General features: G+C 33.8%; 1 protein-coding gene across 2 annotated transcripts in view; it reads left to right on the top strand.

Moving 5' to 3' along the window:
* FNIP1 (folliculin interacting protein 1) overlaps positions 1–17199 on the top strand; it is a 125889-nt gene that overhangs the window by 43854 nt on the left and 64836 nt on the right. For both annotated transcript variants that reach the window (XM_036847001.1, XM_036847000.1), the window contains exons 2-3: positions 4849–4975; positions 14935–15069. In XM_036847001.1, the coding sequence (XP_036702896.1) occupies positions 4849–4975; positions 14935–15069 (262 nt within the window). The remainder of the gene's footprint in view (positions 1–4848; positions 4976–14934; positions 15070–17199) is intronic.

The raw sequence follows: 17199 nt of genomic DNA, 5'->3' as shown, positions 1-17199 counted from the left end.
TATCTTTTTGAATTAGAGTTTTTTGGGTTTTTTTCTAGATATATACCCAGGAGAGTGGGATTGTTGGATTATATGGTAGCTCTATTTTTAGGTTTTTAAGGAACCTCCATAAATGTTTTCCATAGTGGCTGTACCAGTTGACATTGCCACCAACAGGGTAGGAGGGTTCCCTTTTCTCCACACCCTCTCCAGTGTTTATTTTTTGTAGGCTTTTTGATGATAGCCATTCTAACCTGTGTGAGGTGATACCTCATTGTTGTTTGATTTACATTTCTCTAATAGCGAAGGTGAGCATCTTTTCATCTGTATGTCTTCTTTGTTTACATTTTCCCTGTAAATTTATTTAATTTAATTTTTATTTTTTTATTTTATTGGAGTATAGTTGATTTACAATGTTATATTAGTTTCAGGTGTACAGCAAAGTGATTCAGTTATACATATACATGTATTCATTATTTTTCAGATTCTTTTCTCATATAGGTTATCACAGAATATTGAGTAGAGTTCCCTGTGCTATACCGTAGGTTCTTGTTGCTTATCTGTCTTGTATATAGTAGTGTGTGTATGTTAATCCCAAGCTCCTGATATTTCCCTCCCCCCCATGTTTCCCCTTTGGTAACCATAAGTTTGTTTTTGATATCTGTAAATTTGCTTCTATTTTGTGAATAAGTTCACTTGTATCATTTTTAAAAATCAGATTCCAACATATGAGTGATATCATATGTTATTTGTCTTTCTTTGTCTGACTTAGATCACTTAGTATGGTAAACTCTAGGTCCATCCATGTTGCTGCAATGTATGTCTTCCTTGAAGAAATGTCTATTTAGGTCTTCTGCCCGTTTATTATTTATTTATTTTTATTATTGTTTTTATTTTTGGCTGAGTTGGGCATTCGTTGCTGCGCACGGGCTTTCTCTAGTTGCGGTGAGCGGGGGCTACTCTTCGTTGCGGTGTGTGGGCTTCTCATTGCAGTGGCTTCTCTTGTTGCGGAGCATGGGCTCTAGGTGCACGGGCTTCAGTAGTTGTGGCACATGGGCTTAGTTGCTCTGTGGCATGTGGGATCTTCCAGGACCAGGGCTTGAACTCGTGTCCCTTGCATTGGCAGGCAGATTCTTAACCACTGCGCCACCAGGGAAGCCCAAAAAGCACACATTATTAAGTGTATAATTTGATTAATTTTGAAAAATGTATACATTTGTTTAACTAAAACCCCAGTAAATATATAGAACATTTCAGTCACTCCATTAAGTTCCTTCATACACCTTTCTAGTCCATTCCCTTCATACCCTGCCCCTGCCCAAGCACTGCTTTGGTTTCTATCACCATAGATTAGTTTTACCTGGTCTAGAACTACATATAAATGGAATTACCAATATGTATGCTTTTGTGTCTGGATTTTTTTCACTCAACATTCTTTCAGAATTCACCTATGTTATGACTAGTAGTTCATTCCTTGTTATTTCTGCATAGTATTTCAATGTAGAATGCATCATAGCTTGTTTATCCATTCTCCCATTGATGGTCATTTGGGTGTTCCCGGTTTTTTGCTATTAGGAATAAAGCTGCAAGAAGCATTTTTATGAAAGTCTTTGAACATATATTTTCATTTCTACTGGATAAGTATCTATGAAAAGAATTGCTGGGTCATAGCTGCCAAATAATTTTCTAAAATGGTTGTACCCTTTTATACTCCTACCAACGATGTATAAGATTCCACATGCTTCATATTCTTACCAACAACTAATGTTATTAGTCTTTTGTGGAAGGGTTTTAATTTGCATTTATCTGATGATTAATACTGTTAGCATCTTCTCCATGTGCTTTGTTCCTTCACCATTTATATATCTCCTTATGTGAAATGCCCAAGCCTTTCACCCATTTTAAAATTGGGCGAATGGTTTGTCTTATTGCTTTGTAGGAGTTCTTTATGTATAGGCTGTTTACAAGTCCTTCGTCATTTATATACATTGCAAATATTTTCTTCCAGTTTATGACTTGCCTTTTAAAAAAATTTTGCCTTTTGATGTGCAAGTTTTAAATTTTAATGAAGTCCAATTTATCAATTTTTCTTTTATGCTTAATAACTTTTGTGTCTTTTTTAAGAACTCTTTGTACTCCTTGATTGTATAGATACTCTGTGTTTCTTTCTAGAAGCTTTATAATTTAAGCTTTTACATATAATCTTATTTTGAGTTAACAGAGAATACTTTACAAATGCTTAGATAAGTTCAGGAGCAAAGCATTCTAACTTTTTTATTATTGTTGAGATAAATTTCACATACTGTAAAATTCACCTGTGTATATATAGTATACAGTTCAGTGGTTTTTTAGTATAGTCACAGAGTTATGCAGCCATAACTGCTATCTAATTCCAGAACATTTCATCACCCCACATGCTTATGAAGTAAGTCAGACAGAGAAGGACAAATATTGTATGATATCACTTATATGTGTAAATAAAACATACTAGTGAATATAACAAAAAGAAACAGACTCACAGATACAGAGAACAAACTAGTGGTTACCAGTGGGGAAAGGGGAGAATTTTCAAGAAATCTTACGTTTCCTAGTCAACATATTTTATTTTGCCACAGAGACTGCTCACTTTTTACTCTCTACTGTCCCTACATTTTACAACCTATCCTTTATTTTCCTTCACCTACTTTACAAAGAATATAGGACTCTTAGACATGAGTCCCCTCATCCTTACCTTCATATTTATAAATCTTTCTGTATCCATGTCCATCTTTGCTTCCTTTCTATCCTAGCAAAGGGGTTATCATTTCTTCTGAGGTTAACCCTTTCATCTGTACTCTGTATCCTATCCTCATCCACTTCCTTAGACACCTTACTTTGTCAGCCACCATCTCCCTTCCACTTCACATTCTTTGTCATGAATATGTAAACATGTTCAGATGTGTCCTTTTTAATAACAAAATAGCTGTCACTCTACTTCATGATTCCTTTTCTTTTTCTCTTTCCTTGACATTTGTCTTAAACTCACTATTTACTCTCATTTAGTCCTCAGTTCTCTGCAGTTTGACCCCTGTACTCTATCCTTAGAACTGTCCTTGTCATGGTCACCAGTGACTTCTTTGTTTCTAAAGCTAGTGGATGCTTTTTAGTAGCAACTGTGGTATTTCTTCTTCCTCTCTAAAGTCCTCCTCTTTCTTGGTTTCTTTGAGACCAGCTTCCTGATTTTAATTCCATATCAGTCTGTCCTTTTATAGTTTCCTTTGCATAACATCAAAGCACAGTTTAGTAAAAGCTGTTCAGGGGGATGCAAATCATTGTGGTCTAAGGATGAATCTCTGGTTTAGCTTGAATGTCTAGGATAAGTCTTTCATCAATTCATAGACATTTGCTAAGGATTAAATACAGGAAAACTAAAATTGTATTTGCTGTCAAGATTTGGGATGAAGATGTGTTATGTTGCCAGTTATGGATTTTTTAACATGCATCGATAGGGTTAGGGTTAAGGTTCTCTTAAGGAAATGAAGGAACGCAATCAAAAGCTGTGACTGATGAATTGTGAGGAATTGACCATTCAGCCTAACAACAGACAGCTCCTGGAACGACAGTTCTCTTCTTTCTTGGCAACTGTCCTACATGTTGTAGTGCCTTCAGTTCACTAGATTAGTATCTCCATCATACAATTCATTGTTTTCTCTCTTTCCCTCTCCTCCTCATCTCACTCACTCCATTAGTCTTTTTAATTGTGAAATATAATGTACACAAAACAAATGCAGTGGACTTTCTTTTTTTTTCCTCTGGGTACTGTATCTGTGTAAACATTATCAAGTCAAAAAATAGAACATCCGCAGTGCCCCAGTCCTCCTGGTATAACCCTCACCACCCTCACCTAACTCCCAGATATAGCCACTCTCCAAACTTTTGAAGCCATCATTACCTTTGTTTTGCTTATAGTTTTAAAAACTAAATATTCATCCCTTGATAAAACTTTACCTGATTTAAATCTTCCTATAAATGGCAAAATACAGTAACTATGTTTATGGGTGTCATTGTGTGTCATTGTCTAATTTCTTTTGTTCACAGTCCATTTATGTTTTTGCCTGTAGCTGAAGTTCATTCATTATGTTCGTTGTGTGGTGTTTCATAGTATGAATATTTACCCATTTGGTTGGTAGGTATATGAATAGTGTCCAGTTTTCAGCTATTATGAACAGTGCTGCTATGAACATTCTTGTATAATGGCATACTTTTCTGGAATGGAATTGCTGGGTCAGCTTCATTTTTACTAAATTTGTCTAATTAGTGTACATATTTAAAAAACTATTCTCTAAAGAGATTATACCATTTTCACTCACACCAACTATATATGAGGATTTCTACCCCATTTTGTTGTTCATCACTTTTTTACTTGTTTTTGTTCTATAAGGAATTAGCTACTGTTATTTAAACTAAAAACTGTTTCTGTTTTTTCATTTTGATATTAAAGTAACAAAAGTATTTAAAAATCTGGGTTAGCCTTATGCCATCTGAGTCCATGCCAGGAAATTAATATGTATTTTCATTATATTAAATGTACTTACATATTTTTATTGTTAGCTATTTTTAGATTCATGTGAGATGACTATATTTCATATACACTGAGTGATACTTGCCACAGATTTTATTCTTTCTTTTTAATCTAAAATGTCATAGCTGTGTAAATTTTCAGCCCTAAACTAAATGGTGAAACTAAATGGTGGTATTTTATATAAAGTTCTTCTGTGTTATCTTGAGCAGTAGTACAACTTTGGGTTTCATTATATAGGTTTTATTTCTAGAAGTTTATGTGGAATATTTATTAAAGTAATTCTAATGAATCTTTATTTTTCTTTAAAGTTGGCCTTTGCCAGAGTTTGATCCAAGCCAAATTCGACTAATTGTATATCAAGACTGTGAAAGACGAGGGAGAAATGTCTTGTTTGACTCCAGTGTTAAGAGAAAAAATGAGGACATATCAGTATCGGTGAGCATCATTATTGAATTGGTTCAAATTTAATGTCAAATATTTTAATTCAAGAAGGAATGAGTGAGATTTCAGTTATGGTACTTTTATTTGTCAGTACAAAACATTTTTACCATGTTATTAAAATTTAAATCACTGATTTTGAGAATTTTTAAAGGAAAAAACATTTGCCTTATTTGCATTGGTCTAGTACCAGAGAAAATTTTAGTTTAACGTGTATTTACTTATATACTTGTATTATGAGATGTGGCTAGAGCTACAGGGATTGTTAAAGTGGATCTGGTACAAATCTCTCATCTTATGATTGTGGAAAGTGTGACCTAGAGAGGTGAAATTATTTGTCTGAAGGTACAAAGCAAGTTAAATCTGTAGCCCTTAGTTCATCATATTTTCCCATACTATACAGCAGTAGCAAGAACATCTATTCTGTTGACTTTGAACGTCATATTTTGAAATATTTTATGACTAGTTTAGCAGTAACAAATGGCCATTCACTTGGTCATCCAAGAAAACCCAAGTGATTGCTGTTGTTTTGCTGCTGCTGCTTCTGTTAAACTCTCAGATGTAAAGACTCTCCATCGCCTGGATCTATAATCTGGAAATGGAAGCCTGGAATTGTGTTTTCTCTCCTTCCCTAAACTGACAATTTTCACTAACATTTCAGTAAACAACTAGAATTGACTTTTAATAGACAAAAAGTTATTTTTTAATAGACAAACTATTTTTCGAGACTTGGGAGTTTGTACTTGAGATTTTGTGTTCTTAGAAAAATTTGATACATTGGATGTGGTCTGTTGTCTTACTTATAATAGCATCCTCATCATCTACTTAGGTGGCATATAATAAGTACTTGCCTAATTTTTGAGTTATTTTGATTGTCAGGTTTTATGATGTTCTTTGATTAGTAACACATTTTTTAATTTTCTGGAGATTGTGCTTTGCTTAGATTTCTTAGCCATTCTCTGGACACTTTTTTCAATCTGACAAGAAAAAAAAATTGCAAAATTTCTTAAAGTATTGTTTGGTTGTGCAAATGACTAAGTATCTACAGAGCACTAGGCTTTTGGAGATTTAGCAGTCTCTACCCTCTTGGTGCCTGCGATTAGACATTCTTAGGGAGGTGAACATTGAACAAACAAACAAATAAATAAATAATTCCAAATTGTGATTGGGTACCGTGAAAGAAACACACAGAATTCTTATGAGATTCCACAGGAAGGAACCCATTTTTTATCAGTATGGTTGTAGGGGTATTAGGAAAGTCTCACTGAGGAAGTGACATTCAACCTGAGATCTCAAGAAATTGAAGGCATGGTATAGGGGATGAGTATTCCTTTAAGCAGGACCAGCAAATGCAGTCTACAGGGTGACTTAGGAGCTTAGTGAATTAAAGGATCTAAAAGAAGGCCAGTTTGGCTGGAAGGATAGTAAAGTAGTATGTAAAGTAGCTAGAGATGAAATTGGAGAGAGATGGAACAGGAGCCAGAATATTCAGGGCCTCATAGGTCTCTGGGTTAGAAGTGTAGATTATATTCTAAATGTAGTGGGAAGCCATTGAAGGGATGTGGTTTATGTTTCAAAAAATCACTTGGGTAGAGAGGCCAGAAATAAACTCACACATACGTGGTCAGTTAACTCACAACAAAGGAGCCAAGGAATATGCAATGGGATAGGACAGTCTCTTCAATAAGTGATGTTGGAAAAACTGGACAGCCACATGCAAAAGAATGAAACTAGACCACTCTTTAACACCATACACAAAAACTAACTCAAAATGGATTAAAGACTTGAACATAAGACCTGAAACCATAAAACTCCTAGAATAAAACATAGGCAGTAAACTACTTGACACTGGTCTTTGCAATGATTTTCTTGGATGTGAGACTAGAAGCAAAGGCAACAAAATAAAAAATTAACAAGTGAGACTACATCAGACTAAAACAGTTCTGCACAGCAAGGGAAACCATCAACAAAATGAAAAGGCAACCTACCAAGTTGAGAAAATATTTGTAAATCATGTATTGGGTAAGGGGTTAATATCTGAAATATATGAAGAACTCATACAACTCAATAGCAAAAAACAAACAATCTAATTGAAAAGTGGGCAGAAGATCTGAATGGACAGTTTCCAAAGAAGACATACAGTTGGCCAACAGGTACATGAAGAGGTGCTCAGCATCACTACTCATCAGGGAAATGCAAATAAGAACTGCAATTATGTATCACCTTACAGTTGTTAGAATGGCTATTACCAAAAAGACAAGAAATGAGGAATGTTGGTAAGGGTGTGGAGAAAAGAGAACCCTTGTGCACTATCTGTGGGAATGTAATTGATGTAGCCACAATGGAGAACAGTATGGAGAGTCCTCAAAAAATTGAAAATAGAATTGTGATATGATCCAGCAGCTCCACTACTGGGTATTTATCCGGAGAAAATAAAAACACTAACTTGAAAAGATCTATGAACTCCAGTGTTCACTGCAGCATTATTTATAATAGCCAAGACATGGATGCAACCTAAGTGCCCATTGATGAATGAATGGATAAAAAAAAAAATACATATAATTCAGCCATAAAAAAGAAGGAAACCTTGCTGTTTTTGACAACATGGATAGACCTTGAGGGCATTATGCTAAGTTCAATGAGTCAGACGCAGAAAGACAAATACTGTATGATCTCACTTATACGTGGAATCTAAAAAAAACTGAACTCGTAGATACAGAGAACAGATAGGTGGTTGCCAGAGGCAGGTGTGGGGGGTGGGGAAAATGGGTGAAGGGGGTAAAAAGTACAGGTTTCCATACAGGTTGCCAGTTATAAAATAAATACGTCATGGGAATGTAATGTACATATGGTCACTATAATTAATAGTACTGTATTGTATATTTGAAAGCTGCTAAAAGAGTAGATCTTAAAAGATCTCATAACAAGGAAAAAGTTTTTTTGTAACTATGCATAGTGATGGATGTTAAGTAGACATTATGGAGATCATTTCATAATATATATTACAAATACTGCATCATTATGTCATATATCTGAAATGAATATAATGCTGTTGTCACTTATATGTCAATTTTTAAAAAATAGTGAAAAAATCACCTTGTTACTTAGAGAATGGTTGGATGTGGGGGGATGAGGGAGAAGGAAGCTTTTGGTGAATTCAATGTTTCGGTTTGAATAGCTGAGTGGTGAGATGCCTAAGAGTCATAGAATTGTAGATGGTCAAGCAGACAGTTGAAATCTAAGGCTAGCTGCAAATGTGATAAGCATGTTTTTTTTGTATTTAGACTGCTAATAGCTCAGCAGAACTTGGCTAAGACTGACAGGTTGACAATCAATACTCTCTTGATTATTTCTTTAGCAAATATTTATTGAAGTTTTTTTGTGTGCTTGATGATGTTCCATTGAATTGCAGCATATAACTTCTCCTTTACTATTTCTCTTGATGCTGTTCATTGTGTTTCTTTAGCATTCTTCCCTTTTGTCTTAAACAGCCTTGTGAGTCTCGTGTCATGCTGTTTCTTGAACCCTTTCTGCCTACCTTTTCTGAAATGATGCTTCATTAGTCTCATTTGTCTTCTCTCCATCTGATATCTCCTTCTTCCCTCTGTTAGCTTTTTTTCTTTGCCTGCAAATCTTCACAAAGCCTCTTTACCCAACACCAACAAAATAATTATCCTTTTACTTTCTCCTTTATTTATATGCCCTTCTGTCTTTTTCTGTCTCTGTCTTTTTTGTCCTTCTCAGTCTTCCTTCTCAGTGTTTGTTGGTGTCTCTTAGTCTCTCTGCCTCACTCTCTCTCCAGCTCTCCTCAGTGTCTCAGCTCAATCTCTCCTTTGTATCTCTTAGTCTCTTCTCTGTGTCTCTTAGTCTCTCAGTAGTAATCTGTCTACCAGCTCTAAGCTCATACCATCCACTCACTCCTCAGTCTTCTGAAATTTTCCTGTAAGCCTGCTTCTTCTTTTTCAAACTTTCCTCTAGACTCATCAGTGACTAGAAATCAAACAGCCTTGAATATTTCCAGTCTCAGTTGTTTTATATATCGTCATATTATGTGCTATCTTCCTAGATGAAGATCTATCTTCTTTCAAGGTTTATTGTATCACAACTTTATGAATCCTCTCTGATTCCTCTTTTCTGCTACATCAGAATTCTCATAGTCCTTTGCTTATAGTCTTTCATAGACCTTCTATATCATAGCTGTATTTCTCATAGTCCTTTGTTTATAGTCTTTCATAGACTTCTATATCAGAGCTGTATTTGTGTGTTTATTTGTTATTAAATTGCAAAAAAAAGTAAAAAATTTGTCTGTTATTCACCTTTTTCCTAAACGGCACACTGCCTCACACATGGTAAATACTCAGGACATATTTTGATCAGCTTTAATTAAAAGTTAGGAAGTTTATTATCAAAATCCTGTAAATACTTTAATGAAGATTTTATATGTTCCTTTTGAACATTACAGAACACATGGTTTTTTCCCAAATTGTGAGCTGTTGGAATCACTAAGTGATTTTTTTCATCTACTTTACTGTATTTATACCCTTGGAACATCAAATCATGTCAGTTCTATATAGGCAAAGAGGGACTGTGTGATGTAAATGATCATTTTAAACTTCCTACACAATATTTTGGGTCCATACATAATGATGAGATAGTTTAGGCATTAGCAGTTTCCTGAATATTGTCTTACAATGCTGAAATAAAATTATATTAATCAATGTATAGCTTTCTCAGAACATTTATTTTCCAACTCTGTTATACTCTGTGAAAAATGACTCTTGAACATTCAGTGATTTTAATCAAGAAACTTCTCTCTTTTGTAAAAGTTTATTTTTATTTTTTTACTTTTGATCCTCAGAGCTTATTCATCATCTAGTTGAAATGTAAAAATTATTGAGATGTGGTTTCTTTGAACACTGATATAGCCAAATGGATCAAGTGTGATTTGATCATATGATACTATCTTTATCTTGGACATTGTTTCTGTGTTAACAATAATCCATTAACAATAATCCAGCGCGTGTGTTCCCAGTGAAGTTACATCATCACTCACATGTTTCAGCCTTCATTGGTTATATACAAGAATAAAGTTGTACATCAGCAGATTCAAATAACTTTGGAAAGGTGAATATAAATTTTAATGTGTTAGAGTTTTGTATACTCAGAAGCATTGTACAAGTGCCAGTAGTTGACTCATAATTGTGATATCAGATTTGGAACATAGGATTTGGTTAGGTAATTGAATCTATATAAAAGTTAATCTACAGAAATCAGTAAACTCAGTATATACAAATAACTTCCAATTGGAAGTATGAAGGAAGCTAAGGCTCCATTTAAAATAGCAATTCTGTGGGATAGGGAGGTTGGGAGGGAGACGCAAGAGGGAGGAGATATGGGGATATATGTATATGTATAGCTGATTCACTATGTTATAAAGCAGAAACTAACACACCATTGTAAAGCAATTATACTCCAATAAAGATGTTAAAAAAAAAAAAAGGATGGGGGCTTCTAAGTAAAAAAGGACAAGTGCTTTAAGCATTTGGGAACTCAATAAAATTAATTTATTTTTTAGCACCTTAAAAAAATAAATAAAATAGCAATTAAAAAAATGCCTTTTCATAAACTTAACAAAATCTATATGTTTAGAACTTTAAAAATCTCCTGAGGTACATAAAAGCTTACTTGAGCAAATGAAAAGGCAAGATATATTTTTGGGTAGTACTCAGTGTCATAAAGTTGTCCATTCTCTCTAAGTTGCTTTGTAAAATAATGCTATCTCCATAAAAATGCCAACCTTATTGTTGTTGTTATTATTATTATTATTATTATTTTTGGTGGGTGGTGGTATTAGATAGCAGATTCTAAAGTTCAAATGGAAAGAAATTAGCAATAATAGGTTGGAAAACTGAAAAAGAAAGAGTAGTGAGGTTGAGTAAGTTCTACCAGATTTAAAAAATATACTCTAAAGTCTCAATAATTAAAAGAATATATTATTGGAACATAAATAGATAAATAGACTAATGGAATGAAATAGAGGATCAGAAGTAGATCTAAATACATACAGGAATTTAATATATGATAAGGCATCATCTTAAATCAGTAGGGTAAAGATTAATAAATGGTATTGAGATAATTAGCCAATTATAAGAAAGATAAACTTAGATTCATATCTCAAGTATATCAAACATTTAAATGTAAAAAAAATAAAACTATGACATTATAAAAAGATAACATGAGTTCCTATGTATATGTGGAGTGGAAAACACCTTTTAGCTATTGCTCAAAATGCAGAAGCCATAAAGTTAAAAGACTTACACATTTGACAACCAAATAAAAAAGGAAATGGAAATAACTTGGATGGTGAGCAAAACAAAGCAAAAGCAAACAAACAAAAAAGAAAAAAACTACCATGAAGAAAATTAGAAGATAAATGATACCCTGGGAAAACCTTTTTATAGGATATAAAACCAGCTGGTAATCTTTCTATATAAAGAATTCCTAGAAATCAAGACAGGAGAACCATTCAGTAGAAAATTAGGTGAAGGATAAGACCAGGGAGTTCACATACAGATGGCCATTACACATTTAATAAGATTCTTCGTCTCATTCATAATAAGGAAATGAAAATTAAAGCTATGTTGTGATTTTAGTTCTTTCCTTTTAGATTGGCAAAAACCCAAATGTTGCATGACAGTACTTTGCTGTTAAAGTGAGTGAGTGAAGTGACATCCTTGGAGGGGTAGTCTGGCAGCATCTACCAAAATTATATGTATTTATGTTTTGATCCAGCAGTTCTACTGGCAGGGTTATTAACAGATGACTGGTTAAATAAGCTATAGTATATTCACACACTGGAATACTGTGTAGCTGTATTTTTTTTAAAAAAAGAATGAGGAAGATTTCTAAAGATAGATGGAAAGATTCTCTATGATATTAGTGGAAAATAAAGCAACGGCAGAACTGAATCGCTTTTTCTGTAAGAGAAAAGGAAAAGGAATATGCTTATATTTGAAAACAGAAATACTGGAAGGATAATAGTAAACCAATAAAAATGATTTTACTTATTGGCAATGTGTGGAGTGGGGAAAAGGGTAGTTAAAGAGTGGGATCTAGATTTCTTTGTGTCAATGAAAATTCAATTAACAATTAAGCTAAGAAGAAATAAAGATAATTTTATTTGAGCCAAATTGAGGAATGTAACGTGGGAGACAGATTTTCAGAAGCTCTGAGAATTATTCCACTGGTCAGGAGTTAGAGAGGCGTACGTTTTTGAGCGAAAGAATCATGTATCATATTGACAAGTTAAAATTATAGATAAAGTTCATCAGAGTTTTTTTAGTCAGGTATGCACATACAGAATGAGCCTTTAGTCAGTGTGACCCCCTGTACAGGATGGGAATGGAATATTAATTTTAAAAATTACAATGGTGGCATTAGAAGAAAGAGACTGTTTTTCTCAAAGTTGATTACATCCTCCTACCTTGAGGGGATCTGGTTAATGTATAATGCAGATGCACATTGAACATTGGGAAAGGCATGTTATGTGCATTTCAATTCTGACTTAGTTTGATTGTCCTGTTGTAGAGATTTTAGATCTATAAGACATTGTGCATAGAAGTGTACATAAAAGCTGTGAGACACACAACACACACACACACACACACACACACACACACACACACACACACACACACACACACACACACCTCTCTCTGTACAGTGTCTTTTCTCTTTCCCATTCTTAAGTTACGGCTGTTTTGAAACCAAGCAGCAACAACTTTGTTGGAAGATGATCTAGTGAGGGGACATGGCACAGTAAACATTGGCCTTCTAGGAGCAGAAATTATGCTTCAGTCCTGGAATTGATATATGTTTGTCCCTTTCTTCCCTCTAGCAAATTGCTTCTTGTTTCAGAGATTGGACATATATAGTTACCTCAGCCTGGAATGTCTTTCTAGCCCTCCCATTCTTCTTCTTACAGTGAACTTAACTCCTATGCTTTTTTGTAGTCCCAGTTTAAATATCATTTCTGATCTGCCTAGACTAAGTTAAGTTCTTTCTTGGACAGTTCACATAAACATCATTGCTCCTTAATCTCTTCATCTGTAAAATGTGGATAATAATAGTACTTACTTCATAGAGTTGTTGTGAGGAATAAAAGAGTATATATATGTAAAACAGAAGAGTACCTGACCAGATACTAGGTGCTATGTGAGTTAACTGTTGCTATCATTATTACTTTTATTAGACACATTTGAAATAATGTATGTAATTATACTAATTTGTCTATTTGTTAAATATCTCCTTCTCCTGTTAGATTGTTAGTTCCATGAGGAAAAGAACTGTTTTATTCACTTCTTTTCCCTAGTGCTTGGTACACATAGTACTCAGTTACTTTTGTTGACTGATAAATGGTGGTTTGCAATAATAGATAAGTCAGGCCAGCTGGGTTTTAAAGAATGAACATACTGGTAACTGTGGTAAAGCATTGCAATGTTTTTAGGAGTATCAGAGAACTTGGTGGATTGCAACTTTGGTAGTTGTGAGCAGTGAAAGCTCTAGAACCTGTTTGGGAGAGAGATGAGAACAAGAGGAATAAAGCAAAAAAAAATTTTTTTATTAATTTTTATTGGCGTATAGTTGCTTTACAATGTTGTGTTAGCTTCTACTGCACAGCAAAATGAATCAGCCATGCATATACATATATCCCCTCCCTTTTGGTTTTCCCTCCCATTTAGGATACCACAGTGCATTAAGTAGAGTTCCCTGTGCTATACAGTATGTTCCCATCAGCTGTCTATTTTATACATAGTATCAATAGTGCAATAGTGTATATGTGTCAATCCCAGTCTCCCAATTCCTCCCACCCCACCCCTTTCCCCCTTTCCATACATTTGTTCTCTATGTCTGTGTCTCTATTTCTAAAGCAAAAAATTGAAATGCATTCTTCTTCCGTGCTAGACAATACAGCCTTCTGGTCCTAAGCTCAGCTATTATTAAAAATGTAACTGTCCAATACATGGATGCATTCTCATTTCAAAAGATTAAACTTACATATATATGAACATACATTGAAATACGTCTCATTTGCATTTCTCTTCCGATTCCTGCATCTCCCGTTTTTTTTTTTTTTTATTTTATTTATTTATTTATTTATTTATTTTTGGCTGTGTTGGGTCTTCGTTTCTGTGCGAGGGCTTTCTCTAGTTGTGGCAAGCGGGGGCCACTCTTCATCGCGGTGCGCGGGCCTCTCACTATCGTGGCCTCTCTTGTTGCGGAGCACAGGCTCCAGACGCGCAGGCTCAGTAGTTGTGGCTCACGGGCCTAGTTGCTCCGCGGCATGTGGGATCTTCCCAGACCAGGGCTCGAACCCGTGTCTCCTGCATTGGCAGGCAGATTCTCAACCACTTAACCACCAGGGAAGCCCCCGTTTTTTTCCATTAAAAAATGTTACTTACATTAGCTTGTAATGGGTATATTGTTATATTTAAATCAATTTATAAATATTTTAAAATTCCTCAATTTTAATTTCTAATACGGGAAAATATTGATACATATATCACACATAAACAAAATGCCTTTGGGATCCTAAATAATTTTTAAGAGCATGAATAGGTTTTTGAGATCAAATAATTTGAAAACTGCTGCAGTATATAATTAAGTCCCAACAATGAACATTGTGTAGACCATTGTAATATAGGAAAATTCCCATTATTTAATAATTTTGGTGAGAAAAGTACAGTTTAAAAATGCCACAAATATTATTATAGTTATGAGACAAAGAATAGAAAACAGTACTGGAGAAAATAAAGTAAAATGCAGATAGTCATTATATTAAGGTTATGTTATTTTGAATTATTTCATCCTTGGTTTTTCCAAAGGTTTTTATGCTATAATTTATATATGGTGGAAAATCTGTTAAAATATGAATGGGAATAATGTCTCCATTTCAGAAGCTCTGTAGTGATGCTCAAGTTAAAGTCTTTGGGAAATGCTGCCAACTGAAACCTGGAGGAGACAGTTCTTCCTCTTTAGATAGTTCCATGACTTCATCTTCTGATGTCAAAGACCAGTGTCCCAAGTACCAGGTAAGATCACTGATGTCTTTTATTCATTCACAAGTATTTTTGAGTACCTACAGTGTGTTGTATACCATCCTAGGGACTGAGGATGTAACAGGGACTAGTGCTTACCCTCCTGGAGCTTACAGTATAGCTGGGGAGACAGATAATTAAATAGGTAAGTTTATGAACTTTGATAAATCTTAGAATAGGGGAAGCATAGAGAGCTTTGGGCACAGGTAGCAGGGGCATTTTCTCCTTTTTATTTCCATTTCATATTTTTTAGGCTACCAGAATAATTTCTTATTTTATATACTTTTAAATTATTGAAATATGAAGATAAATATAATACAGGTCAGCTGTAGTATGAAATTAAAATATGGCTGAAGTATATGTTATCAGAAATGTACATTTTCATTTTTCAAAATTAATGTGGCTGTTCTTCTAAAATACGGAATTAACCAATCATTTGACTATATAGGAACTTCTCTATAAACTTGTTACATTGTTATATTTTACATAGGATCAGTACTTGGTTTCAAATAAGCAAATGTCATCTAATGTGAATTTATTTGTGTCATTCAAGCTTGCATGAATGAATCACAGGTATTTTACATTTAGCAGTACCAAAATAGAATCCTGGACCTTTAAATTATTTATAATTATGTAATTGTGTTTGGATAGAAACTAACCCTTATACCATATCAACATGACAGTATATGTGGAAGAGCTTCGAAGTTATAAAAGTCCAGATGTTAGGACTACCTACATAGTATGTAGTCCTAATATCTACATAGTTCTGCCTGCCCTTCTCTATTCCTCTTCCATCTTAAGCATGTTACCCTAACAAGTTCCTAATAGTGCTGTGCTATGTAGGATCATTATACTTATGCCAATTTACAAGTTTTCCAATTTGATCAACTGTACAAACTTGCCTTTCTTCCTAACATTATGCAGTTAAATAGTATTAGCAAATGGATCCAGACTGTAGAAACCCTGAAGCAGTGAGTGATTATAATTCTCATTTTGCATCAAAAATCCCTAGAGTTTTTTTTAAGTACAGGTTCCCAGGTTATATGTCTAGATATTCTGGTAGTAGGTTCATTATGGTCTTGGAAATCTGCTTTTTTAGCAAGAAGACATTGAATTATTACAGTATATAGTTCACTACACTTGATAAAGTGTTATTTCAGGTAACTAGAACATTATTTTTGATTTACGGGGTATTACAGATTATTGCTTTCAGCAATGAGTACTTACAAAGAATTGAACTTTTAAATAAGAGCCTTTTTAAAAAAGCATTAAAGATAATAGCATTTTCTTAATTATATTCTTCATTATAGATTATGTCACATTAAAATATATAACATGTCAATGACATTCATGATAACTATTTGGTATTTATTAGAACAGGCAGAGAGAACCTTTAATAGCAAAGTATGTGGTTTCATAAAATTTATACACCAATTTATTTTTACTGTATTTTGCCTTCTGAGAATTCTTTTCTAATTATAATATTAAAATGTTTAAATGACTTGATATTTAAATTTGTGTAGCTTGTTTAATATAAGAAATATTATTTTTAGTCAAAATAAGAATGGAGTTAGATGCATTGTAACAAAAATGAGCTTGTAAGAGAAGGTTCTCATTTCTGTCATTATCCAGAAGCAATTTAGGTTGCCAAGTAAGATTGGTATTGTTGATCTTAAAAGAAAAATAAACTACTTTATCATTTAGAAAATTATTCTACTCTGTTTCTAAAATGTTCGTAATACCTAGACTGCTGGAAATAAAAATTTTGTCTTAACCAAATCCCAAGAATAAATGAGTTGCTTCTTGTAGTAACCTAGGTATATCAGAAGTGATTTTTTTCTTAAAAAATAACTTTGTGCCTTTATTAAAACAAAATTAAGACTATAGCACTGAGAAAGAAAAAACAATATGTCAATGTATTGAAAAACTAATATGAACGTAGTATGTATAATGAAATGGATTGCTATTTGAAGATGTTCTTTTTAAGGAAGGTGACAAAATGTAAATATATAGATTTTTTTAAACCAAAGGCAGATAGTAAACAAGCAAAGGAGTAAAAGAGAATCTCATTATAAAAAGAAAAATAGTGTGTAGATGTATTCCCTGGCTTTCACTTGTAAAATG

This window comes from Balaenoptera musculus, chromosome 3 (genome assembly GCF_009873245.2).
Source record: "Balaenoptera musculus isolate JJ_BM4_2016_0621 chromosome 3, mBalMus1.pri.v3, whole genome shotgun sequence".
In the NCBI taxonomy this organism is placed as follows: domain Eukaryota; kingdom Metazoa; phylum Chordata; class Mammalia; order Artiodactyla; family Balaenopteridae; genus Balaenoptera; species Balaenoptera musculus.
This window is presented reverse-complemented; position numbering and strand designations above follow the sequence as displayed.